Below are 27,068 nucleotides of genomic sequence, written 5' to 3' on the forward strand. Positions count from 1 at the left end.
AACACTGGCAACAGGTCACAGGGATAACTTTGCTGGGCCCAATACTGTTCATGAAATACAACATACAGTCTTTCACAACTCCTGTACTGAAAGCAATCTCTCTACAGACGGTGACAGAATCCTTACACCTATATGACAATGGGTGGGTTTGAGCATGGCTGCTCAAGAGTTCAGAAGTAAAAAGCTACAAGCTGCCCCACTGCGCATTTAAGTACACTTGTTTATGTAGCAAAAACAAAATCAAGGTTCACAGAAGCCAACCAGCCTTTGCCTACAAAAGTGCTCGCTCATGTGCTCACTGATGCAAGAATGGTGCATGGTTGTGCAGACATTCCTCCACAGTGCTTCCAACTAAGGACTTGTTAAAATACAGCACAAGCTGTTCAGAGTTGAATATTTAAAATACACTTAATTCCTCAAAGAGGTTAGGAGAGGAAAATGCAAGCATTACCACAGATGAAATTAAGGACATCAACACCTCCTTGACACTTGACAAGATGCGACACTACAGAAAAGGTCACCGTTAGTCATAATGGTGTTTTGCTGAGTAAATGGTTAGATTAAGGGTGGATCCCAGTTTTTGAATAATGAATTCCTCAAAATGAAGTAAAGGAGAGATAAATATTGACATTTGGAAACATCTTTAAAAAATGCAGTAAGTACAAGCCCAAGCATGCACATAAAACAGGCTTCTGAACTGGGTTCAATACAACATGTTCCATCTTATTATTAATTATTAACAGTATTTATATACCGCTTTTCAACAAAAAGTTCATAAAGCGGTTTACAGAGAAAAATCAAATAACTAGTGGCTCCCTGTCCCAATAGGGCTCACAATCTAAAAGATGCAAAAGAACACCAGCAGGTAGCCACTAGAAAAGACACTGCTGGGGTGAGGAGGGCCAGTTACTCTTCCCCTGCTAAAAAAAAGAGGAGCACCCACTTGAAAAAGTGCCTCTTACTCAGTTAGCAGAGGTTGCATGTTAACATGAGAATTACCTCCACAGGAGATCTTCACGAGAATAATGGAAAAGAGAAAGTGGGTCATCATTGCTAATTTTTCAGTACCAAAACACACAAAAGTGTGGGCGAACATACTCAGCACCAAAGGATCACACCAAGAAAATTGAATAAGTTAGGCAGACCATGGCTCACTTGCATTATGTATCTGTTACCCTCAAATGTGTACAAATTTGAGTCATCCCTTGAAACAATCCTGGAAATTGTGAGAAGTTGAATTTCAGCTGCTTTGTACTTGCCTGGGTTATTATTTTGCCCCATGTTTTGTATTCAAACTCTGTCTGAAGCCACAAAGGGTGAGAAGTTACAAAATGAAACCTGGAGACTCCCAGGAATTCTTTTTGTTTGAGAAGTAGGGCCTGGGTACATTGTTCATCGCTTATCCTGACTGAGCACTATGGATCAAAACCAAAGTGCATTTTTTTTGTGGCCATGAGTCTGCTTGGGCAGCAAGCAATTCACATTCGAATGTTGCAACCTGGCAGTCAAGACTCTTTTTATGGGCAGCTTTTGAATCCCCTCTAAGATATTCTAATTGAAATGCAGAAGTAGGCACCACAAGTTTTCTACATTCTGAAGTGCAAGTTTCTTTCGAAGGAAGCAAAGGGGGCTCTTTCATAGCAGGCTTTTCTCAACAAGGCCTCCTATTGTTCTCTTTACCCTACTCCACACATTAAAAACACGCAATTATTCATTCAAAATTTTTGTTTGCATTTTTAGGGCATTAATGCTTTATAAGCAGTTTAAAATTATAGTCATTTTGATTTCAAAAAGCAACAAACAAAAAAGAAAGCTCTGCAGCATCCACTTCCTTCCTAGGCAAGGCCATGCATGTGTCATAATCAGATATTTAATATCTGCAGCTTTTTCTTGTATGGATTTGTACCTCTATGCCCTAGGGCCACTGACAAACATGAAATTCTGCTGATACAGCAGCCCCACAACTCTTGCTGCAAGGAGAGAAAACAAATGTTCCAAAGCTCAACACCTTGGCTGTCACTAGAATTTATATGCCAAACACATCAGCAACCTCTCCACAGAAGCCAGGTCATATAATTCCCACAATGGGGGAGATGGAAGATCAAGAGAGGTTTGATTCAAGAGTTCCAGGACAGCACATGATTTCTATAGAATGCCACAGCAATTCATCTATTTAGCACACCACCCTTAATTTCATCTCTCTCAGTTAGATTGTTACAATGTAAGAGATATGTTCTTGCCTCTCAGTGTCTCTAGAGGGGTGAACGAACATATGAAAACGATACATATGAAAATGTCCATCTTCCTGGTCAAGCAACAGCTCAAAAACATGATCTCCTGCAAACATTAGTTACCAGATCCAAATGACTCTCAAAACACACTGAGGGGCTACTCTATGGAGGAAATAGACAGCTGCTTTATAGGTAGAGCAGTCAGGGTCTAATCCTAAACAGTGTGTGCTGGCTTACTGCTGGTGCTCACTGTTGTAAACATGCTGTAAGGCACGTCTGTGGCCCTCAGCACCAATCCAACGCCAGAGCTAGCTCAGTGCTGGCTGGCACTGGGCTAGCGCTGGTGGACTGCCGTCACTTGCTTCCCCCATCCCACCCCCGCTACCATGACATTTGCTCTGTCTTGTTCACTGGCACTGTTCAAGATGGTCCACGGCTTCTTGAACCAAGGCCACACGAGTCAGAGTCCATCATCTACTGCCCACTGCCGCAATGTTGATCAGAAGCTACAAATTCATAATGATGTGAACTTTAAATAGATGTGTGAAAGGGAGCCACTTTAGATGACACATCTCTAAAAAGCTTCTAAAGACAGATGAGGGGTGAGAAAGAGAGAGAAAGCCATACAGAAATGTCAGCACAAACCAACTGCCATTTCACTGAATTTCTTGACACCAGTTTCAACACAGCAAGTAACAGAAAATGTTCTGAGCTTTAAAAGGAAACCAAACTCAAACACCACACTGGAGAGTGCTCAAATCTATTTATGATTTTAACCACAGTAGGAGATAATTTCCAACTGAATTCTGGGAATAGGTGACAGAAACATTGGAAGTGTTGCTCATTGTCCAGTTATAGGTAAGTGCCAATTTTATTTCTAAGAAGTTAGTTTACCTAGCATCTCCCCCAAGTAAAAAAAACAAACAAAAAAAACACACCTGAACTTTTGGGGAGGAAAAATTTACCATGAAATTTACATAGCAATTATCAACTAGAAAATTGCAGGCATTGCATTTATAACAGGATGCGCTACTGTTAAGAAGTAGTTTTAATAATCTATTTAATAAGATGCGCTACTGTTAAAAAATAGTTTTTAGAGCACACTTTGCCTCTCTAGGTAGCTACTGCGCATAACTTATTCTGCTGCTGAAGCCTGTGCTCCCCATCAACTCACTTCCCATAAGACGACCCCTCTCCTGCAAAGAAGGGATAAAGGTTCACACAAGGAAAGCCTCTGGAGGCAGTACACAGGATACTCCCCTCATTGAGCACCTGGTGAAGACGACTGATCGAATATGCATCAAGTCAAAATAAACAACCATCAAGGCAAGTGTATCACCTCACTTTCTAAATTTCCTTCATCCTCTCTGCTACCACTAGATTTTAAAGTAGAAAAAAGTTTGCTGTACTTGTTTCAGATTTTACAAGAGTACAGTAAATACAGCACCCACATCAAGGTTTCTGCACCCTTCAGCAATCACCATTCATTAAACAATATGTAAACACGAAGACCTATCCACAGCAAATGCACAAAGAAAATTTGCTTGACAAATGAAACAGAATGCTGACCTGACCAGACCAGCTTAGCATGCATAATTCCTGGTGCTTACCACTACCTAATTCTTTCTTTTGTAGTCTTGTTAAGGGGTAGTGTACAACCAGGAGATTATTTCCCTAGGGTAGGTGAATGATTTGCCCCAGCTGTTGCGCAACCTCTGTCCAACTTTGTTACACAAAGGTTAAATATCTATGACTATATAAACTCAGAGATGAGTTTGGCATAGGCATTTAGCAGTTCTTACATATCACTGTGCAGCTTATATGCTAGTTAACCTACACACAGAACTATGAGTTTGACTTCACATCATGCAAGACCTGATCACTACAGCCAGTTTTACTCCCTACGTGTTGGAAATGCTAATTGCTAAATTTACAAAATTAAGAAAAAGCAGAAATCTGTAAAGGTGCTTTTTAACCCTCAGATACCCTTCCACTTTTATCTGCATTATCAAAATTTAGTAATTTCAAAACTTAATTTTGATAAAGTAAATTCTATGACCCCAGGTTTATGTGAATAAGTAAAAATGTCCTCCAAGCACTCTGTTACAATATTCCTTTGCACAATGTGATAAAATTACAGGGGTTCTGCCCAGTCTCTTCAATCATCTTTGGATCCTCCCTGCAAGTTCCCATAGATGCACACAGAATCAACAGAGTTCTCCAGTTCTGTAGGGATACAGCACTAACAACTGTGTCAACATCTGCCACAACAGTTCCTGCATTAAACACTCTCTGTAGAATAACTGTAAACACATTCCTTTCATTTGAACTTTCAAACTTCACTTCAGAGATCTAAATATCTTCCACTGTTTTTTGTTTCAATAACTTACAATGGGAGGGTTAAAGCAGAACTCTGAAGTCTCATCTCAGCAGATAAGGATAATGAGGTCCCACTTCTGCTTTTGTTTTTCATACTTTTGTGTATAACACCAGGATTGGAGAAAAAGGTGACATCATGAACAGAAATCTGTTGAAACCTGTGCAAGAGAAGACTGGCAAATGGATGCGATATCTTTGAAGATATCAGCAGCATTTCACCTCCAACTCTTAAAAAATTAGTTAATATGTACAGAGAATTAGAATACATATAGATGTGTATACTGGAAGTGCAAGGCTCCTTATGAAGATCTATATTATTTCGACATGCCAAAAAATATAAGGATTCTAGATCAAATTAACTGACCGAATTAATCAAATCTTGGCCATTCGATTAAGATTATATTCTAAGCATTTCTTGCAAATTCATGTGAAAGATATATGCAATTGCTAATTTGCTGGTGACTTCAAAAATTGGTCTAGATATAATTCTAATGAAGAAATTGAAACACAATAGCTAGAAGGCAAGAACTGAACTTATTGAACAGCTGAAAAACAGACTACTTTTATATTTTAATAATTTGAGTATTTTTTGTACTGTTGAAATAGAACGTTTTGTTGTAATTAAACACATATAAATTTCATTTTGTTTTATTCAATAGGACAGGGGTGTCATTTCATGTTGTGGGCCAAATAGCATTCAGTGCACCTGTTGAGGGCTGAAAGTGACATCATTAAACAGAAGGTGGCCAGAAACACACACTTTGTTCTTGCACAGAAACTCATGGGCCTTATGTCTGACACCCCTGAAAGAGAAGAATCAGAAACAGATAAACACAACAAACCATGAGATTTCAGTGCGATACTGAAACCAGGAAACCAAGTCCAACTCATCAGTGATAAGCCTTACATTCAGGAAGACACCAGGAACACACAAAAGCCTAAGAAATATCCTGGCAAGTATGCTCCACCACTTTTCTTTGTGGCAAACCAAGCAAATACAAGTAGAGAATTGTATTACCTAGGTTGGGAATTCTCCTCATACATTCTCTCTTTTCCTTCTTTAAAGAGACTGATAGTCTGCTTTGTCTTTTTCATCAGGTTTTCCATGAACACCCTGAAGTATTCATTCTCTCCAAGAGTCTCCATCTTCCCCTCATAGCGTGACAGGATGGTTCGCAGATGCTGATAAGTGTCAGGAAGCAAATCAAGAATGTACGGTGGGCTGTTTTTTAGTGCCAACTTGGGGTTCTGACATAAACGCACAACCTAGAAAAAAAAAAGAGCAAGCAGAATTAAATATATGATTCTAACTAAATGTATGATTCTGTATGATTCTCCTGTTCTTAAAACCCACTGGACATATGCAAGCTGCTGGAGTAGTTCTTCAAACCCAAACCAAGAAGTAAATCCCTATTCAGCAGCAAGAGGTGTAGAGCAGGGGTGCTCAATAGGTGGATCGCGATCTACCGGTAGATCGCGAGGCAAAATGAGTAGATCACGGAGTGCCGACCCCCCCCCCTTCAGGTGCCTCTGGGAGGAAACGCCGGGAGTAAGGCCCATTGTATTCAATGGTAAGTGTGGCTAGGATTGCAGCCTCACAGCCTAATCCTAGGCATGTCTACTCAGGAGTAAGTCCTGTTATACTCAGTGGGGCTCAAGGTACACCAACATACATTGTACACATAAATGTTATATGTTATGATGGCGCGAACATTGTAAAAAAAACTCTGGTAGATCTCCGGGCCTTGCTGGGTTTCAAAGTAGCTCTCGAGCCAAAAAAGTGTGAGCACCCCTGGTGTAGAGGATCTCCCTCTGCAAATATACAGGTCAGCATGAGGACAAGACTGCTTTACTGATTTTCAAACTTTGTGCAAAACAAAAAAGCATATGTTCTAGGTTCACAAGTATACAACAAAGATCATCTTCATTTTAATAAATCAAATCCAGCACACTTAAATTGCTCAAGCTGACATTATACAGGAAAGACAGACTAAAGGTGTAGTAGGAAATGGCACAGGCCGCTAACTTTGTGATAAGAAGACCTCGCAGCTATTAGGCATTTTTCTTAAAACTGAACTTTGGAGTTATATTCTCATGGCCTGAAGAAACCATCGCGTATGCAGAATAACAGCTCAATCCTGAGTTGCCTGAGGCGTGGGGCTGCTGCTGCCCCAAAATGGCTATCACAGTATCCTACACACACCAGACAGCTGGTGACATTCGTTCCCTTTCCCTAAATATGGGAAGTAGCCCCACAAAGGGGCTACTTGACTCTGCAGCCACCACAGAATCAAGAAGCCTCATGTTGGGCCATGAGACCCAACATGAGGCTCTGGATTTGGAACAGCTGAGCTCTGCCAGTCCCACCACCTCCTGCCCCACTCCCACCCCACTACTCCTTCCCCTGCCTGCCCCAGAACGTCTCCTTGCCACCTCCCCGCAACTTACCTCCCCGAAATTTACCTCCCCACCGCAGGAGCTTTGCACGGAGTGCCTGGCAGCAGATCACCAGTCTCCAACTGGCGCTGTCCTAGTGCAAGCTCACGCCGGACCAGTTCTGGCGCTGGCTGGTGGTTATAGTTGAAAACGTGCCTTACAGCACGTTTGCGACAGTGGGCACTGGAGGTGAGCTGGCCGCACTCCATAGGACTGCACCCTAAATGCTCTCAGTAAATAGTTAACAGGCCAGAGAAGCAGGGAAACAGCCACTTTAAAGTGTTACTGGCAATAGGGTATGTAAGTTTAATTAGCCAAACCATCACTTTTAAAAGTGATGTTCAAAATCCAACTATTTTAAATAAGTCCCAAGAATAGCAGACTAGTATTATCCTCTACAAACTGCCTTCAGTGTGTTGACTTCATCCTCCAGTTTAAAAAAAAAAAATTTGTCTTTTACTGAGCTCCCCTCACGTGCACTTGCAGAACACAGCAATTGTCAAAAGGAATGTTCACAGCTCTGGGAAATCAGCAGCACACCAGCAAATTAGCACACACTGCATTCATTCTTCCTCGTTGGCTCCTCAGCAGACTAGGGCTAAAGTACAAATAGCTTCAAAAGGCAGTAAACACTTCACTTGAGTGTGAGCATATTTCGTAGCATTAATTATAGTGTAAGCAAACACTATATCAGGGTCCCGGTCACTGTTCCCTAAACAAATATTTTTTTCTACATCCACATTCCAAAACATCCAAGGAAGGCCTTTATGCACCCCAGATAAAAATACAAAAAGGGTAAGTGTTAACAAAACTAATTTGATGGGCTTATGTGGGCACTCCATGTTTAAGCTGGAAACAATGTCCCTCCCCCCCAAAAGCAAAGCACACAAGACAGATTTTTGAGAGTGTTTCCCATTCTTTAAAAAGCAAATGCAGCTTGAGAGACAGCCCAGCTCTTATCCAATAGTTTAAAGAAACAACAGAAAAGAGGAGGAAGCAGGCCTAATTTTGTGTTGTGTCAGACATAAAGCAGAAAATACTCAACACAGAAAACTAGCACTTTTGAGTATTTTCCAGTTTATTTTAATGACCATTAAGAACCATACATTTTTATCTAACATTTGATAAAGTATAGTTAGCAAGCTAAGAACAGAAACATTTTTACAAATCATACTTTAATTTACAAATCATACTTTAGTAGACTACCTTAGCCCACAGTAGTAGAAGTGCTCTTTCAATTGCCTGCATGACATGGCATAAGCTTTCACAGGCAAAAGCATATTTTTAAAGTTCACTGAGTGAGTTTAAAAAAGTGAACTTCCTTGAACTTATTTCATGTATCCAATGAAGCAGGATGTTAACTATAAATATGAGAGCACCTGAAGCTGCTTTATCCAGTGTTAGACCATTGGTCTATTCACTCAGTAGAGTCTACACAACTTTTCAGGGTTTCAGATGGGGAGTTTCCCAAACCTAGCAGAAGATGGGGGTAGGGTCTGAATCTGGAACCTTCTGCATGCAAAGCTGCTGCTCTATAACTGATTATCAACAGCTGGAAGCATTCCTGATTTTTATGTTCTGTAACATAATTTTTTTATGTAGTAGAAACCACTTGGTTGTACTGGCTAAAGCAGAAAGGTGGTACACAGATACACAAATACAAAGCAGGTGCTCTTCCACTGAGAAAATCCCCTCCCAAATGATCGTGCCGATTTTCTATGAGGGATTCTATTAAGAAAAAGGTGAATGAACTCTCCATTTCCAGTCACATTTATCATCTTCACATGACCAGAGGGAATAGAGTGCTTCCCCTTCACAAAAGAGGGACACTTCATTGTGATTTTCCAAGACAGTCATACCACTAGTCCACTTCTCAGTTTCTACTGACCCCAACGGCAACAGCATTGACTATGCCCTGCAAAGTTATTTAAAATAGCAAAGTAAAAACTTGCCGCACACCCACACAAGAATTTGATGTTTGAAACTCAAAGTTGATTAATACAAACATCAGTGGAGCCTTGCTGGATCAGAACAAGGGCCCATCTAATCCAGTTTCCTATATCTCACAGTGGCCTACAAGATGCCTTAGGGAGCATTCAAAACAATATGATGCCACTCCCTTGCATCTGGCATGCAGAGATAGGCTACCTCTAAAACCCAGAGGCTGCATATGCAGTAGTCACCATGGCTTGTAACATTCCTCCATCATAGCATATTACATGGTATCTTCAGTTACAACACCTCCCAAGCTTTCTACACCCAGTTCCTCAAACACCAAAGAGTTTAGACTTCTGCTTTATTCTACTGTAATTTATATCTCAACTTCTAATTACTAACTGCATTATGAAGTTAAAATAGATCACCTCCAGCCAAAATACTGATGTGGTATTGTTATATTACATTTTATCCTGTCAAAACTCTTTCAGCTGATGCACTTAATAGGGGGGAAAACTGCTAGGATGATTAAGTTACAGAAAACCATTTCCCCTACATTATCTTAGAAAAATGTATAGGATGGCTACAGGCAGAATTAAGATAATGACTTCCTTACTATACAATCCTGCCAGCAAGCAAAGTTCAGCAAGCATTTATCAGGCTTTAGATATACAGTATAATTTAACCTCTGCCCAGCAACCCACACAGAAAGAATGATGCCTAAAAGCCTCTCCAATCATGTGCCATGCCACACACATGGGGCCTGCACACCATCACAGGACTATTCAACCCTAATACGTTAAAACTACATGCATAAGGGCTGAAGAGTGGGACAAGAACTTGAATTCAGCACCATCAATGGATATGATGCTTTACAGTTTCATCAAGAAAAAGCAAAATGTCCCTGCTTCCAAGATGCATGTAATCTAAGCTACAACTACCATGTGGCAAACCAATACACACAAAACCTTTTAGAGCAGCTTCAACAAAGGGAGAGCGGCACTTAAACCAGTCCCATTTGTAATAAACAGGGCTCCAGTCAACTACTATAGTATTAGCATTTTTCACATCATGCCAGGTATGCAATTAGGAAAAGCAATTCAAATGCAGAGGACAACACAGAGTAAAGTATGTTGTACGTCAAATATACCTCAACAATATCTGCATATGATCAAAACTCGAGTATTTGAGAATTAGAATATTAAAATATTTACATTAAACACATATCCCAACTGATGCATTCACACTTTCAAAAATCCAACCAAGAACCCTGAACTACTAAGAAAAATACATAATATATGATAGGATTACAGGACTCAGTCCAATGTTAAGCCTTATTTATTTGCAAGTTCCATGGATGGTTCCTACCACCCACGTGCTTCAGACTGCCATCTAGAAAATTTTTTGAGTTGGGTTGCTGTTTATGATGTGACAAGATTGGCAGTTCCAATTTGGAACATGAAGTTAAGAATACCCTTTCCCTGACTGACTGACTGACTGACTCACACACACACACAGCCCCAAGAGTAACTAGGGCAAGAAAAAGACAAAAGCTCAGCAAACTTCACTAACATTTACTACAGATCTGGAGGTGAAGAGTTCAAAGAAAAGAGGAGGAAGTGGGGCTGCATAGGTCTGCAACATCCTTAAGCTCAAAGCCTCTCTAGAAAGAAAGAAGAAAAACAACATATAATCGCAATGACCCTATACTATATGCAAACACAAATTGAGGGGAACTCAATGACTGGAAAGTGCAGGACAATGTGAACAAATTGACGCATGAATATGCTGCGCAACAACAGACATTGAGGGATGAAACAGACTTCTAGTACCTTGTTGATCAACAGATGAATCTATGGTCCAGGTCAGATTTCAGCCTCTGCCATGGCTTTTCACTAAGGAACCTGGGTCAAGCAGACTTAACCATGGTGGCCCACACATTAGTTACATCCCATCTGGACTACATAACAACCTGAACATGGGGCTGCCCTTCAAGATTATATGGCAACTTCAGCTTCCACAGAATGCTGCTGCACAATTGCTGACTGGTAACAGGCAAATTGGTGCATTGGCTGTCCAGGTGCAATTCAAAATGCTGGTTTTAACATTTAAAACCCTAAACAGCCTTGGACAAGAACATTTTAAGGACTGCCACTACCCTTCCTTGTTGCTGGTCCTTCTATCAACAACAACCCAACTCAAAATGTAGAAGGGCCCTCCCATATATTGTCCCACCACCAATATATGGCAGGGGCATGCAAAGGACTTTCTCTGGAATGGTTCCCAGATTTCAGAACTCCCTCCTGCAAGAGGTTGGGTCAGCAGCATCACTAATTTTGATCCCACAGTGGCTGAGAGTATTTTACATTTCAATTGGCCTTTTCCTCCTAATTTTTTGGTGCTGCTTCTTTATTGGTATATTTACTGAGGTTCTCCATTTGACACTACATATTTACTGTCTTTTTAACATTTTCATACTGTAAGGTGTGTTGATTGCTTCCTGGCAGAAAAGTGTATAAAGTATATAAAACTTTAAAAAATAGTGAAATATTAACATAAAAAAGTCTTGGGAGAAAATTCTGTGAAGAAACAAGAAACCTCTAACAGAATTGTCCTTTCCCATCCTATCACAGAGCTATGTTTCCCAACTTTTTACTTTTTTTTTTTTTTTTTTTTGGTAGAAGCCACAACAGCTGAACTGGATTGAAACCAGATTAGAGTTTCTTTATGACTTCATAAACAAGGCTTTCTTCCCTGCTCCTCTTTAGTGTTTTCTTCCTAGGAGCTGGAAATCCTAAGACAGCATGAAATGTTTAAAGTTGCAATCCTATCCATGCTTACCTAGGAGTAAGCCCCACTGATTATAATGGGATTTACATCCGAGCAGACATGCAAAGGATTGGGCTCTCAATCTCTACCTACTGTATTTGTGGGCATACTCTTGACATTTGCAATAAATGTGTCATATTTAGGGTTAACAACAACATCACTTTGTCATCCCAGCTTGATGGAAAAAACTCTGCTAGTAAGGAGGGAATTGTCTATTGCCAGTCCCAGTTCCCATTTTTATGCAGCAATGCAAAGCAGCTGTGGTGGCAATCATTCTCACTACTGAACAAGTTCCTCTTCCCAAGCCTAGGTAAGCAAACATGGGTTTGTTTGAAGATTGCCCCCAAAAAATGTTATTTATGTATTTGTAAAAGTAGATGTGCAGACATGATGGATGGGGACCTGCTCATCTACAATATGCAACTACATTCAACATCTGCCATTTTTATTCATTCTTCTCTGCCAGCTCATAGGGCTTGTGAAGAATGAACTTTTAAGCATCTGTCACAAAATGATTAGGATTATCTAAAAAGAAGCACTTTACTCATTAGTTGCTGTCCACTAAAGCACAACAATGAAAATGTTCACAGTACATTAACACTCCCCTTTTGTTCCATCTTCGCACATTTCACTGGAATACAGAATTCCAGTGCCAGAGATTGCACAAAATCTGTCATCAATCCAGGTCAGTTAATTCCCATTTGAAGGTGAGATTTCAGCACTCAAACAAATCAATCCATAAATAGCTGATAACACTGCCTGTTCTTTGTAAACCAAGCAACTTCCTTAAAACTCAACTGCTGCCTCTGCTGATCAGTCACAATCTTTACACTATGTGTGATGCTTGATGTTTTCTTTTGGGGGGGCAGAGAGAAGCACTAGGAGGCACAACTTCCTTTGCCACTGGCAGCAGAGTCTTCAAGAAAGTCTTCAAAGTCTACAAAACCCAGGAATTAGGATTAGGCTGCAACTCTAGGCACACCTGCATTAAATTCAGATAACATTACACATCACATCAGACACCCAGAATGAATGCCATACAATTTATTTGAAAATAGTTGTAAATTGTTCAATTTTGTCACAACCATGGAGATGGAAGTAAACTGACAATCACCACTGCTATTCAGAATTTTTTTGCTGTGCTCTTGATCTTCTCCACCCTGGAATTCTATGTAAGGCCTACTTCCCTTTCTAGCCCAAAAGAAAACCATTGGCTACACAAGACAAAGCTATGTATAGCTATTGTGAGGAAAAGAGGAAGAAAAGATGGCAAACAAAAGAACATAATGATGGCGTGTGCATACCAAAGCCAGTCTTTATTTTCCTGAAGCAAAGGTAAATTATGGCACACTCCAAGATTATTTACAAAAAGTTTTCAAATATTTATTTTGCATCACTGTTTCTAAATCTCAATCTCACAAACACCCAGCACTGAAAAATATCAAGCTTCAAACTCATAAAATGAATTTTATAAGCCAATACAACTTTGAGCTTTCCACTCACCCATGAACAGGCAGTGAAATAAGTTTTAATTTCCGAAGACTTTTCAGGGTACTGTATCTTCTGAAAAGGAAGTCCGTGGTTTTGTACCACTTGTCTGACTATTTCAGAGTTTAAGACGGTGTATTGTGCTAACTTAGTAGCAAGCCCTATGTGTTTGTGACCTATTAAACTAAAACAACTTTACTGTTACCAGCTATCTAAATATCTCAAGAACAGATATTACATTCACCTAGAAAACAGATGATTAAATACCTTACTTCTAATCTGCATTTGCCATCCAACGGCATTTAATGGAACATATGTCAAACTATTTAATCCATTCACAAGTCCAGCAGTTGTGATTACCTGACTCTTCAAAAGGAGAAAATAGCCAAATGAATCAATTTACAGGGCTGTGAAGTTTAAAAAAAACCAAAAACACTCACCTAAGCCAGAGCATACCTTAAGGCTCCAGTTTCTTTTAGTTTAGCAGAGACATGTGCTAGGTAGGATTATGAAAGCTTTTCAGATGGCAAACCTGTCATTGGTGTTTCTTTGATGCTCTGAACTATGGTATCATTGCAAGTAATTTACAACCTAACATAGAGCTTCAGCTTTACAGTATTCTTGACTTCACAATGGTTACAAACAGGCCAGCAAAGCCCAGCCCAGCCCTGCCCTAAACATATTGCCTAAGAACCTACTTAGGCAAGCTCCCCTTCCCTGCTGCTCCTGTCTTTCACATTTCCTATTAACCCAACTCTGAACCCAACCTATCTCTTGGTCTACTCATCCAGGCCCTTCATCCTCTAAACCTGCAATGTCTCGTTCACAGACACCCCAGCCCAGGCTTTTCCTCAACCCTATCCCTTAGCCCTATCTTAACCCATCCCATCATCCCATTCTCATCCCATCCCAGCATCTGATCATCCCATCCTCTAGCTGTCCCTCAGCTCAATCTAGGCTCTTCACCATCCCATACATTTTGCATTTCCTGCTCATGTCTATCTCAATCTGTACAGTATCAACCCTCTTCAGAAAAAGCACATTCGCATTTGCTTGCATTCATCCAAGCTGCTGGAGGAACAACTGATGGAAGGAGGTACTGCCTTCAAGCCCTGCTTTGTGGACTCCTTGGAAACATCTGCTTGGACCACTGTGGAAAGCAGAATGTTGGACCAGACGAAAGTGCATTGGGTTGATCTAGTAAGAGCCTTCTTACACTGCCACTGCCTTTCCCCAGCCCCCCAAGGGCTATATTAAGATTCTTAGTTCCTCAGAAAGGCTTACCCTATACAACTTAAGTGTACTACAAGCACTTTACTCAGGACAGACGATTGATAAGTTACTATCCATGAGCACCGGAATGATGAGGTGGTTGTGGTGGCAATCCCGGTCATCAGCACAGTCCTCCCACTCCTATAACCCTTATCATTAGGGGATGGGGTTTAAGAATATAAGAAGAGTCCCACTGGGTCAGGCCAAAGGCCCATCTAATCCGGCCTCCTATATCTCACACTGATCCTACCAGATGCCTCAGGGAACATGCAAGACCTGGATCCTGCTGACACTTGCATCTGGCATTCTCAGGTAGTAGAAACTACTGGCTACAGCCCAGGTGCAAAGCACCTGCTTTGCCTACAGAAAGTCCCAATGACAGCATCTCCAGAGACAAACCTGGACAGCAGTCAGCGGTCAGTCAGTCAGTGTAGGTGACACTGAGCCTAGATGGACCAAGGGCACTTCCCTCTGCATCCAGCCTTTCCCACCCACACCCCAATAACATTCAGAAGCAAGATCCAGTGCAGGGGCTGAAGCAGGGTGTGAAAAGCCCTGCAGTGCAGGCAGGAAGTTGCAGGCTCAATTCCTAGCAGCACCTGCAAGAAGGCCAGCAGGGAGAATCCTGCCAACTCAGGATTAGGCTGCTTCCAATGTGCTGACCTCTGCTCTGAAGCAAACTAGTAGCATTATTAACACAGGATATTCTCATTACTGTTGCCCTCCCAGCCAGGTTCCTACCTGCCCTTTTCTTTCTATATGATGATGATGATATTATCATCAATAACAATATTATCAAAAAGTAGTAACAACAATAATATAAATAATGATAGTGAAAGCAGTCATGGCTATCAGCACCCTTGACCCCCCCGTGACCTCACCTGCCCCGTTCCTTCCAGATGATATTATTATTGATATTAGAATAATAATATCAATCAATATCAGTTGTTGATATTAATAAATAATATCAATTACACTATTATGCTAGATTCCCGACTGCAGCCCAGAACCAGCCCAGAATAGGCTGTGATGACGTAAAAATAACAATAGCACCTCCAGCCAAGGCTGCGGCCACCCTCGTGTCCCTCCCCCGCGACCCATCCCCCCACAATCTCAAGGCAGCATCCTGGGGGAGGGGTTATTATTATTGATTTTGATGTTATTAATAACAACAACAACAACATCAACAACAAGCAGCAGCAGCCATGGCTGCCATCACCATTGTCTCCTGTGGCCCCATTCCTTCCAGATGATGGTATTATTGGTATTAATAACAGCAAGAACAATAACAACATAAATAACGATAGTAGCAGTACCAGCAACTGTAGAACAGCAATCATGTTCTCAGAGGATGAGAGAAGATTTAATGGGTTTCAATTAGAGGAGGGTAAATCTTGGTTGAACATCAGGAGAAACTTAACAGCAAGAGCAGTTCAATAGTAGAAAATTATCTAGGGAGATGTTGGGCTCTGCCTTGCTCGAGGTCTTTTAGCAGAAACTGGACTAGATGCTTCTTAGCCTCCTCACCTCTATGATCTATGCTTTGGTGGAGTATACCGGTTGCATGTGTTGTGTACTGCACTGCTTTCTTGAAACAAGTAGTAGGTCGGTTTATAAAACGTAGGTAGTATATGATGCATAAGTACGAACCCTGTGGGGATTCTTATGTATTTGCTTTGATTCTGGTTTGATGCAGCATTCCTGTTGCCTGTCAGACACTTAAGCCAAACGGACTACTGATGTGACCCAGTAAGACAATCTCTTATGTTCTTTTTTCAAATGCCAGTATAATGGCAATTAGAAGTGAACTCCGAGAGGAATATTTAGCCAGCAAAAATATTCCTAGTGTAAAAAGAAGGTGGTGATTAATTTGCACATAGTAATTTCACAGTGATAGAACTAAAATGGTCTAAATTAGAAAACTATATTAAATTAAGTAAAAAAAAAAAAAGCACCAGGATGAGGTCTCTTGTCATCTGGTGTGCTCCCTGGGGCATTTGGTGGGCCGCTGTGAGATACAGGAAGTTGGACTGGATGGGCCTATGGCCTGATCCAGCGGGGCTCTTCTTATGTTCTTAACTACAATTCCCAGGAAGCCTTGCAGGTCTCTTGTTATCTGGTGTGCTCCCTGGGGCATTTGGTGGGCCGCTGTGAGATACAGGAAGTTGGACTGGATGGGCCTATGGCCTGATCCAGCGGGGCTCTTCTTATGTTCTTAACTACAATTCCCAGGAAGCCTTGCAGGTCTCTTGTTATCTGGTGTGCTCCCTGGGGCATTTGGTGGGCCGCTGTGAGATACAGGAAGTTGGACTGGATGGGCCTATGGCCTGATCCAGCGGGGCTCTTCTTATGTTCTTAACTACAATTCCCAGGAAGCCTTGCAGGTCTCTTGTTATCTGGTGTGCTCCCTGGGGCATTTGGTGGGCCGCTGTGAGATACAGGAAGCTGGACTAGATGGGCCTACGGCCTGATCCAGTTGGGCTGTTCTTTTGTTCTTAACTACAATTCCCAGGAGGCCTTGCAGGTCTTGTTATCTGGTGTGCTCCCTGGGGCATTTGGTGGGCCGCTGTGAGATACAGGAAGCTGGACTGGATGGGCCTGTGGCCTGATCCAGTGGGCTGTTCTTCTGTTCATCTGACAAGGGAGGTCACCAGGATGAGGTCTCTTGTTGTCTGGTGTGCTCCCTGGGGCATTTGGTGGGCCGCTGTGAGATACAGGAAGCTGGACTAGATGGGCCTACGACCTGATCCAGTTGGGCTGTTCTTATGTTCTTAACTACAATTCCCAGGAGGCCTTGCAGGTCTTGTTATCTGGTGTGCTCCCTGGGGCATTTGGTGGGCCGCTGTGAGATACAGGAAGCTGGACTAGATGGGCCTGTGGCCTGATCCAGTGGGGCTGTTCTTATATTCTAACTGCAGCCACTGCCCCCCCTGCCCTCCCACAATCCGTCTGCCCCTCTCCTTCCAGATGCTGACGCTGTTGATGTTACTATAAATAACAATATATCATATATTATATTATTATTAACAGGCTAGATCCCAAACTGCAGGCTATGCTGCGCTGGTTCTGGGCTGCAATTCAGAATCGAGCCTATTAAGAGCAGCAACAAAACAATAGTCATTATAACATAATGATAATAGCAGCAGCAGCAGCAGCAGCACCTACAGCCACCGCCACGGCCACCCTTGTCCCCCTTACTCCTGCCGACCCCCTTGCCCCCTCCCACAACTTGTCCCCCCGCGACCCCCTCTTGCCCCCCCGCGACCCCCCCCACCTTGTCCATGAGCTTCCAGCACTTCTCGACGGTCTTCTTGTCGACGGCGCCGGGCTGGTGCGGGCCCAGGTGGTGGTGCGGCTGGAAGGCGTCCTTCACCAGCCCGATGAGCCCGCCGGGGCCCTTCTTCAGCGGCGCCGCCATCCGCCCTCCGCAGCCGCCCAGCGAGCGAGAGCCAGAAGAGGAAGGAGGCGGCGCCCGGACGCGGCGCCCAACGGAGGAAGCGGGGGAGGCAGGAGGCGGAGACCCCCGCCCGTGACAGGATGGCCAGCCTCCCCACGGAGCGCTCCGATTGGTCTGTCCCCGGGCAGAGGCGGGACGAAGCTGAGGTGACGCGCTTTCCGATTGGGCTACCCGGGAAGAGGGGCGGGGCGCAGCTGAGGGAAGGCGCTTTTCGATTGGGCCGACCCAGGAATACGGGCGGAACGAAGTGTCGAAGTGCGCGTTGTGATTGGTCCGCCTCGGGAGAAGAGAGGAGGGAAAGCAGCTACGGGAAGGCGTTTTGTGATTGCTCCGCCCCGGGGAAGGGGGCGGGGCGAAGCTGAGGGAAGGCGCTGTGTGGTTGGGCGAGCGCGCCTCGGAAGGGAGGTGCCTCCTGATGCCGAAGGCTAGCTCGGCGGATCGTTGCGTGCGCACGCGCACAGCGGACAGGTTTAAAAGGCGGCACGCCCGCCAGGGCTCGGCGTGCGCGTGCCCGGCGCTCTGTCAGGAGGCGAGGGAGTCTCGCGCTGTGGGACAGAAACTCGGTTGGGGGGAAAGGAAGCCACGCCCCCGCTGCTTTTCTTCTTCCAGTGGCTATGGAGCTACTGCGCATGCTCCTGAAAGGAGGATTGTGGGCATGCGCAGTCTGTGCGAGGGCGGCCAGGGAAGCCATTTTGGTTTTGGGGAAATTGTGGGCACCAGTCCAGAAGAAGTGGCTGGCTGGGATCTGAGGGCTGGGAAGGGAGGCTCGTTAGCTGCCACGGGGGGAGGGAGGCTCTTTCCTCCCACACAGCGCCAGGGATAGCGGGGTCTTATGAATGTTTCTTTACCCAGGGTGTTGTTAACCTGTGGAACTCCTTGCCACAGGATGTGGGGATGACATCTGACCTGGATCCTTGAAAAGGGGAGTGGACAGATGGATGGAGGAAAAGCCCATCCCAGGTTACAAGCCCTGATGGGTGTCTTCATGTCATTGGTCTGTGGAACTCCTTGCCACAGGACATGGGGTGACGTCTGGTCTGGATGCCTTGAAAAGGAAATTGAGCAATCGATGGAGGAAAAGCCTATCACAGGGTATGAGCCAGTTTTTGGTAGGTTGCAGAACTAACAAGGCCAATTAGGCTGTGTTCATCAAGGGTTAAACAGCCTGCAACTTGAGGGAGGGGTGGGAGTACTGCAGTCCAATTACCATTTTAGCCACAGAGGCTTCATTGGCCCATAAAGTGAAACTTTTTTTTTTATTGGTGGGTCCTGATGTTAAAAATTTTGGCAACTATAATGGTGATCCGGCAGCAGTACTTCCCCCAAGTAGTAGGTTTTTTAACACTTGATGCCCTGTCAGTTTTTTGCCTTGTCAGTTTCATGACCCACAGTTTGGGACCTGCTTCCTTACAGGGTAGTTGTAAAGACAACATCAAGGTAATGCCCATAAGGTCCATAGGAGGTTAAAAGGGGTCCTTAGGGGTTATTAAGGGGGTCGTTAGGGGGGTATAAAGTGGGGGAATTGGGGCTCCGTAGGGGCTGTTAAGTATAAAGCAGTCCTTAGTGGGTAAAGCAGTCCTTAATGGGTATTACGGGGTATTAAGGTGTAGGGGGGTATTAACAGTTCCTTGGGGTATCAAGGGGTCCTTAGAAGGTATGAAGGGGGTATTAAGTAGTCTATAGGAGTTATTTAGGGGTTCATGGGCGGTATTAAGAGGTTTTTATGGGGTATTAAGGAGTCCTTGGTGGTATTAAGGGGGTATTAAGGAGTCCATATAGGGTATTAAGGATTTTGTATATCTCCATAGGAGGTATAAAGGACTTTATAGGGGTTCTAAGGGGTATTAAGGGTCCTTAGGGGGTATTAAGTGATATTAGGGTGTCCCTTGGGGTGTACGAAGGGATTATATTAAGCGATTGTTAAGTGGTACATAGGGGTATAAAGGAGGGGAATTGGGGGATCCATTGAGGGTATTAAGGGGTCTTTGGGGGTATTAAGAGGATATTAAGAGTTTTTAGATAAATGCTAGGTATTCTGTTATTTACACTGGATGTATCCCAGAGGAGGGTTTGCTGTTAGAGCTTCTGTGAACTAAAGAGTTCTGTGGTCCTTTGATTATTTTATTAGATGTGTCCCTGCTTTTCTTTCACTCGTTTCAAATGCCAGAGAGCACATTTTGGTCACTTGAGCCAGTTTCTGCCAAGCTTCCTTTGGTCACCATGACAGCAAACTGGGACTGTTGCCTAGCAATGCAAGGAGCCCCAGCTTGTGCTCCACTGGGATAGGCTCCTGAAACCCAGCCTTGTCCTTACCTCTGTAGGATTGGCTGCTTGGAATGACAGTCCTGCAAAGCAAGCTTCGGCTACCCGCAAAGACCTTGGCACTTTGCTTGCAGGTAGTTGTGTCTCTAGCTTGCTCTTCTACTGGCACATCAGTGGTGTCTATATATTCACATCGACAGCCCAAGAAAAGCTTGCCTGCAGTGTATGTCTTGTGTGTAAAAACACACTCCAGCCTGTCTCCATCAGCACCAGCGTAAGATGCAGGCAGCGGGGCAATTTTTGCTGGGAATTGGCTCAAGCAGCAGAAAGACAACAGTGTTTCTTGTCTGTTTCAGTTTGCAACCTGCTGGGAAAGGCTTAGTGGGATGGCCCCCACAAAGAAAGGAGAAAGGAAGAGAGCAAAAGGGAAGGGCAGCAGGGGAAAGGAAGGGAAACAACAGAAAAACAGCTTGCCAGGTAAGTCCTGACCAGCAAGGTAGGTGAATTGCTGAAAACCCCCCCCCTCAGGGGTTAACAGTGGTGTAGCTAGAAGGTGGTGAAGTTTGGCAGGTGCCAACTGCCCCTCCCCTTCGTAGCCAGGTGTTCTGCTTGTGTTTTGCTCCCACTGCCTGGAATGACTCTGAATGGGAGGGGGAGGGGCCACTTGCACGGAATTTTCAGGTGCCTGCTTTGCACCCCCTCTAGCTACACCACTGGGTTGACTCAGGGAACTTAAGCAGTAACTTATTGCACTCTATGAACCAGACCCTGGCATGATTTGCAAATGCAAGTATAAATGTATTTTTGAGTTACTGCAGAGGAGGGATTCTAACCCAAATTTCTCAAACTAGGCAGCAGAACTACCCAAAGATCTGATCACAGGCCACCCATTCATACTCCTGTTTTTCAAGTGAGGTACACTGAGGCTGACACACAGGTGGCTAATGACAGAGAACTTGTTCTTTCTCTAATTTTCACTTGCTATTGCAAAAATATTCTACATAGCAAACTCTTACTAAGAGAGCCAGGAATGTGCAGTGATCTGAGTGTTGGACTTATGGCTGGTGTAAGGTTCTAATCCCCACTCAGCCATGAAACTTTCTTGGTAATCTTGGGTCAATAATGGTCTCTCTAATCTACCTCATAGGGTTTTGTGAAGTCTAAAGGAGGGGAGGAACTATGTACACCACTCTAAGCTCCATGGAGGAAGGGCAGTAAAAAAATGTGAAAATAAATAAAATACAATAATTTATTACAAGCCATCAAGGGATTTACCATTAGATCTCAATGTGCCTGTGACTTCCTCCCCCCTCCCACGCATGTCCACCTTCCCCAGGGTATACATTCAGAGGATGAATTAGTAGCAGCAGTTGGTACTCAGCCCAGATCTTTAATCCCTCACATATTCTTTATCTCTCCTTCTTCCTGCAGATGAGGAAAAGCGCAAACACACAACACTGGAGGTTGACAGTCTGAAGCAACACCTTGGTAGGGAACATTATCATTGGTACCACAGGGAGATGTTACAAGGTGGAGAGGAAATGAACGTTTTTGTATGTTTAGGGCAGGAAGATGGTTAGGTTTCCAGCAGGGAAGGCATGGACCAGCTACATTGACAACCCACTCCTAAGTGCTTCATAAACCCTTTGAAGCATTGTCGAAGAAGTGTGAACATGGCAGATAGCTCTGCTTGTGTTCTCAGGCAAAGGGCCGTTTCTCAAAGTGAGGCTGGCCACTTTAAGAATCCCAGGGAATGAGGTGTTTTGCCCATGGATTTCTCTGAACAGATGGCAAACTGGTCTCAAGTTCAGGTGCCTGTGATATGCCCACATAATGCCCATGTGATATGCCTACATGTGGCGTGGGGAGGGGGCATGTTTTTAATGCCTTATTACAGGTGATGCAGAATGGAGTTGAATATGCAGGGAGTGGTTTAAAATAAATTAAAATGTGGGCATAGCTTATTGGAAGAGCACGTGCTTGGCTATATGTCCTGAATTAGTTCCCTAGTAAAAGATGTCTGGAAAAGACACCACCTGAGATTCTGGAATGCCACTCCCCCCACACTGAGTAGAAAACACTAGACTAGTGTTTAATTTATAACTCGTATCCCACTTTTCCCCCTTTCTGTCAAGATATTCAATAAGGATGACCCAGTATTCAGATAATTGCATAGATGATGGGGAAGGGTTCATAGCTCAGTGACAGGACGTGCACTTTGTATGCAGAGGGTTCCAGTTCACTTCCTAGCACTGCATAGTTTAAGGGTTCTAGACAGCAAAACTAGAAATTACCTCTGGCTAGTCTAAAGAGTCCCACCACTGGCCAGTTAAGGCAATACTAAGCCAATTGAATCAGTTGTCTCTCTTGCTGTAAGGTTGGTTGGCAACCTTCAGTCTCGAAAGACTATGGTATAAGCCTACAGCACCCGGTACTCCCAGGCGGTCTCCCATCCAAATACTAACCAGGCCTGACCCTGCTTAGCTTCCAAGATCAGACAAGATCAGGGATGTGCAGGGTAACAGTTGCTGCAAGTAAGACAGCTTCATATATATTCAGATAGGACCAGCGTTCCTTGTTGGTCAGAATTCCTTTTTAAAATTGTGCCTGAAGAGGAACTCTCAGGTTTGCATGCTGCTGCCTAAAGAAAGGTAGGTCCCGTAAAAGATATCACCTTAGCTGTTTTTAGTCGCTCTCTCTCTCTCTAAGGTGTTTTTAAAAAGAAGTTGTTTGAACTAAGCAGCTGAGTTGGTGCAAAAGTAAAAACAGCATCAGCTCAGTATGTGCTAGTATCTGTTATATGTGTATACTTCTGGTCTGCAGTTCTCCGGAGGGATGTGGCCAGGCAGGCAATAGCTGACAGCGAAGAACTGAAGCACAAGCTGGCAGATCTGGAGAAAGAACTGGAGGAGGCCCGGGGTGACAAGAAGGATATTTATGAAGGTCTGTCTATAGTTGGGTGTCATGTGCAGGCACTGGTTGCAGGGCTGCATCCTGTGGTTAAGCTGATTGCTGCCAGTGAAAGGCAAAAGGTTGCTTCGTTCCTGTGTAGGTTTGGATTTCTGTCTCGGATGCCATTCAGAATGGCTTGGACCAGCCCAGAGCACCTATGCGTCCCTCTTCCTTGGCTGAGAGCAAATTGGCCTAGTAAAAGTTTCTGCCAATCTGTAGTCTCTTAGCACCGCCACCCCCCTTTGCATTCACAGGAACTGGGGCATCACTTCTTACTAACATAAATATTGCAATATGTTTTTAAAATCCCCCCCCTGTGAGGAAGCAAGTTCTCAGCTTAGTGTCTTGGTTTCCCCTCTGCTGAGCCTCCTTTGCAGCTAGTTATTTTTCCAGGCTAGTTCACGCTTCTGAAAATGTACTCTTCCTGTGACTGTCAGAGTTCACAGCATAATAAACCACTGGGGTTTTGAGTGCTCCATTTATTCAGAGACTTCAATCTGTGGTGACTTTTACTTGTTCGTTTTTCTTCCTTTCCATGTGTCCACCAACTGTCATAACTTAGATTGTAAATGGGGCAGGGACGTGTCTGTAGCTTGCACTACATTGTCTCTCAAACACCATGTAGAATACTTATGTAAATGACCTGTTGACCAAGGCAGTGACTGTGGACAAGGGTATCACTTTCTTTCTGTATCTCCCACCTTATATTCTAGAAATGATTCGCCGGTATCAGCAGCTTCAGTGCCAGACAGATGCACGGATACAGCACTTAGAAGCTAAGACACAGAACTTGCAAGAACAACTTGGTATTGCTTGTGCACATGCCGGGGGGGGGTGTTAGCTTAGTTTTGCATGCAGGAGATTCAGGTCTTCTGTTTTCTCTCATTAGTTTAGTTTTCTCTCATTTTCCCTGCCTGGAATCCTGAAGAGCTTCTGCTCAGATTGACCTTTGGTTTAATTCCATCAAAGGCAGCTTCCTAGGTTCATCCCTAATCTTCCATCTAAAGACAGATGAAAATAACTACACATTTGTCCTGCTTTGTTGGGCAGCTGAGATTCTGCAAATCAGTCACACCTCAAAATCCTATGCATCTTTACTCAGATGTAAGTTCCATTGGCTTACTCACAGTTAAGTGTGTATAGAATTGTAGCCACATCTGCATAATGTGTTTCAATCAGTACTATTTACCAGTATAAACATCTCCAATAAAAAAAATTTATTCCAATCACCGAATGTTTGTGCACTGGTTGCAGAACTTGGAACTCTCGTGTGCAAGTCTCTAGGAGATTACTATTAGGAAGAGTCCCTGTTAGCTTAGGGGATGGAGGGTGCAGGCGAGGAGAAGTTATTCCTAGTTTTCCAAACCAAAGATAGTAAATAGGTTTAGCTAATTCTGTAAAAACCCAGATGATGCCCTGTTTAGTTAGTGTGTTCTGGCCTGTCTTGCTCCAGATGAAACAGAAGTGTAAACAAACCAGAATATAACCCAAACAAGGAGTCTTGCATGAGGCTGTCACTTCATGCATCTGCTGAAGTGGGCTCTGGTTTGATGCCACCAGCAATCTGTTAGTCTTCCTGGGGCCATGAACTCCTTGCTGCTTTTGCTGAGACTAAAATAGCTCCCACTTGAGGTGAAAGAAACCAGAATATGATCTCCTCTGTGGGCGCTAAGGAGGTCCAGAATGGAACTTTGCCACCCCCAACTTCTCCAGCCTGTCTTGTCTTGACCTTCTCGGCACTCCTTCCATCTGAAATGCCCATGACATCCTTCCCAGTCAAGCCTCCCTCCCCACATATCTTGGCTTTATCTCACTCCATGTCCCTCTTTTCTACATGGCAGCTGCATGCCAGGAAGACGTGCGGCAAAGTCGAGCAGACAGAGCAAAGACACTGGAAGAGAAGGATGAGGCCATTGTCCAGATGCAGAGCAAGATTGACAACATGGAGTCCGAATATGAAAAGATTCTGCATGTGAGTTTGGGGGTGGGGTGGAGGTAGGGTGAGCTTTGTGGAGCAACAGTCAAATCCAAAGAGAAGGCAGCTTCATCCCTCCAACCATTTGAATTGTGGGGGGTGGATATTCCATTTTAACACTTGTGAGCTACTTTGACAAAGACTTAAGAGAGTCAGGATGTCAGGTGTGACCATAAATCACTGCCAGTGAGTTGCTGGGTTGGTCTGTTGGCCTGACAACCTCTTGCATCAGGTTGTCAACCCTTCAGAAATCCTCCTCCTCCTCCTGGGGCCTACTGAAAGCTCTCCTGGATATTTTAGCAGGACTTCTTGGCTAAATGAATGTGGCATCCTGCTGGGGGGAAAAGCACCTCTACAAATAGCTTAAGGCAGAGTTGGCAACTCAACTCTGCACTCCCCTTGCTGCAAAGACTACTTGAGTTCTGTATGTGTAAATATTCAGTTTATTTACAAATTTACAGCAGAGGAATTCCTACAAGGCAGCAGACCTGCTGCCTCACATCTGGTCCCAGAAAGAGGCCCTGAACTCTCAGGTACCACCAGCTAACTCACAACTCTGTTTGTTGTTCGTTCATTCATTCATTTTCTCTCCCCCCTCTTCCCTTCCCTAGGGGTTCATTGTCTTCCCCAAGCTTCACTGGCTGCCCCATTCAAAATATTCCAGCAATGTCCTAAGAATGAGCTTCCATAAGGAGATATCAGCCAACTGTTCTGGTCTGGATTTTTAACCCGCCAACTGCTGAACAAAAAGAATGGTTGACCAGCCAGAATAGACTCTTGGCTGATGGGAAGACAGTGAAGCAATTTCATGAGTCCTCCTTATCAAAACCAAAAGAGGGGACTAGGTGATCCCTGGAATTATTTAACATGTTAACATCCACCTCAGCAGTCCTTCCTGAACCGGTCACTGCCTTTTGATTCTCCTTTCCTCAGGCTAGCCTAGATTGTGTGCTCTCCAAGTTGCAAACAGCCAAGCTCATCTGGGAGAAGGAGGCCACCCTCATCCACTTGGAGTATAAGAACCAGTTGAAGGAGTTTGGACTCAACCCGCTGGAGATCTGAGTGAGTGCCCTCTAGAGCAGGGGTGCTCAATAGGTGGATTGCGATCTACCGGTAGATCGCGAAGCAAAATGAGTAGATCGCGGAGTGCCGACCCCCCCTTCAGGTGCCTCTGGGAGGAAACGCCGGGAGTAAGGCCCATTGTACTCAATGGGGCTTACTCCCAGGTAAGTGTGGCTAGGATTGCAGCCTCACAGCCTAATCCTAGGCATGTCTACTCAGGAGTAAGTCCTGTTATACTCAGTGGGGCTCAAGGTACACCAACATACATTGTACACATAAATGTTATATGTTATGATGGCACGAACATTGTAAAAAAAACTCTGGTAGATCTCCGGGCCTTGCTGGGTTTCAGAGTAGCTCTCGAGCCAAAAAAGTGTGAGTACCCCTGCTCTAGAGCATGCTGCTGTGTCCTCTCAACCCTCATCACAGCTTAGTAGTGTGACTTGGGATCAGCTTCAAAACATGTGGTGTAATAATAAAGTGTGCCTCTGAGTGTGTGCAAAGTATATTTCCCTAAGTTAATTCCCTCTGCTTCTTCCACTTCTTGGATGAGGGGAGAGAGTGTTTTGATCAGACAGCTATGCCACCTCTCTTTTAGAAACACAGTTGCTCCTGCTGTTTAACATGTCTTAATTTGTGTCGAACTAAACATACATGTTACATGTGTTGCAGTGTCTAAAACAAAAAGTAGCAACATGGGTTTAGGGAGGGGTTATTCTGTGTTCCTAACAAATGTCACACACAGCCCCAAGCTGCTCTTTGCTTTGGAGAGGAAGCTGCGGTTGGTGCA

At 43.9% G+C, this 27,068-nt stretch overlaps 2 protein-coding genes across 4 annotated transcripts in view; one reads left to right on the forward strand and one right to left on the reverse strand.

Annotated features, from left to right (window-relative positions):
- Positions 1-18,008, reverse strand: part of CBL (Cbl proto-oncogene) — a 45,146-nt gene extending 27,138 nt beyond the window's left edge. Inside the window, exons 1-2 of the mRNA XM_066639385.1 lie at positions 17,845-18,008; positions 5,629-5,876 (exon numbers count right to left, since the gene is read on the reverse strand). Coding sequence (XP_066495482.1) covers positions 5,629-5,876; positions 17,845-17,988 — 392 coding nt within the window. The 5' untranslated portion in view covers positions 17,989-18,008. The remainder of the gene's footprint in view (positions 1-5,628; positions 5,877-17,844) is intronic.
- A 552-nt stretch (positions 18,009-18,560) lies between these two features.
- Positions 18,561-26,448, forward strand: DRC12 (dynein regulatory complex subunit 12 homolog). 3 transcript variants are annotated; one of them, XM_066639541.1, is made up of 7 exons: positions 18,561-19,136; positions 20,646-20,766; positions 21,721-21,777; positions 23,113-23,232; positions 23,955-24,047; positions 25,083-25,213; positions 26,150-26,448. In XM_066639541.1, exons 1-7 carry the CDS (start codon positions 19,122-19,124, stop codon positions 26,276-26,278), a joined length of 666 nt encoding a protein of 221 aa, XP_066495638.1. In that variant the 5' UTR covers positions 18,561-19,121; the 3' UTR covers positions 26,279-26,448. The 3 variants fall into 3 exon arrangements, with proteins under 3 accessions (XP_066495638.1, XP_066495639.1, XP_066495640.1); XM_066639542.1 differs by having other exon boundaries at positions 18,561-19,119; positions 26,150-26,446; XM_066639543.1 differs by lacking the exon at positions 23,113-23,232.
- Positions 26,449-27,068: the final 620 nt, after the last annotated feature.

The sequence above is a fragment of the Tiliqua scincoides genome, chromosome 11 (assembly GCF_035046505.1).
Source record: "Tiliqua scincoides isolate rTilSci1 chromosome 11, rTilSci1.hap2, whole genome shotgun sequence".
In the NCBI taxonomy this organism is placed as follows: domain Eukaryota; kingdom Metazoa; phylum Chordata; class Lepidosauria; order Squamata; family Scincidae; genus Tiliqua; species Tiliqua scincoides.

What these genes read in the sequence shown, in the direction of transcription:
- DRC12 (XM_066639541.1), top strand. An exon ending in ACAGAAAAACAGCTTGCCAG is followed by an intron (nt 20,767 to 21,720) that starts GTAAGTCCTGAC and finishes TTCTTCCTGCAG; the next exon opens with ATGAGGAAAAGCGCAAACAC. An exon ending in CAAGAAGGATATTTATGAAG is followed by an intron (nt 23,233 to 23,954) that starts GTCTGTCTATAG and finishes CTTATATTCTAG; the next exon opens with AAATGATTCGCCGGTATCAG.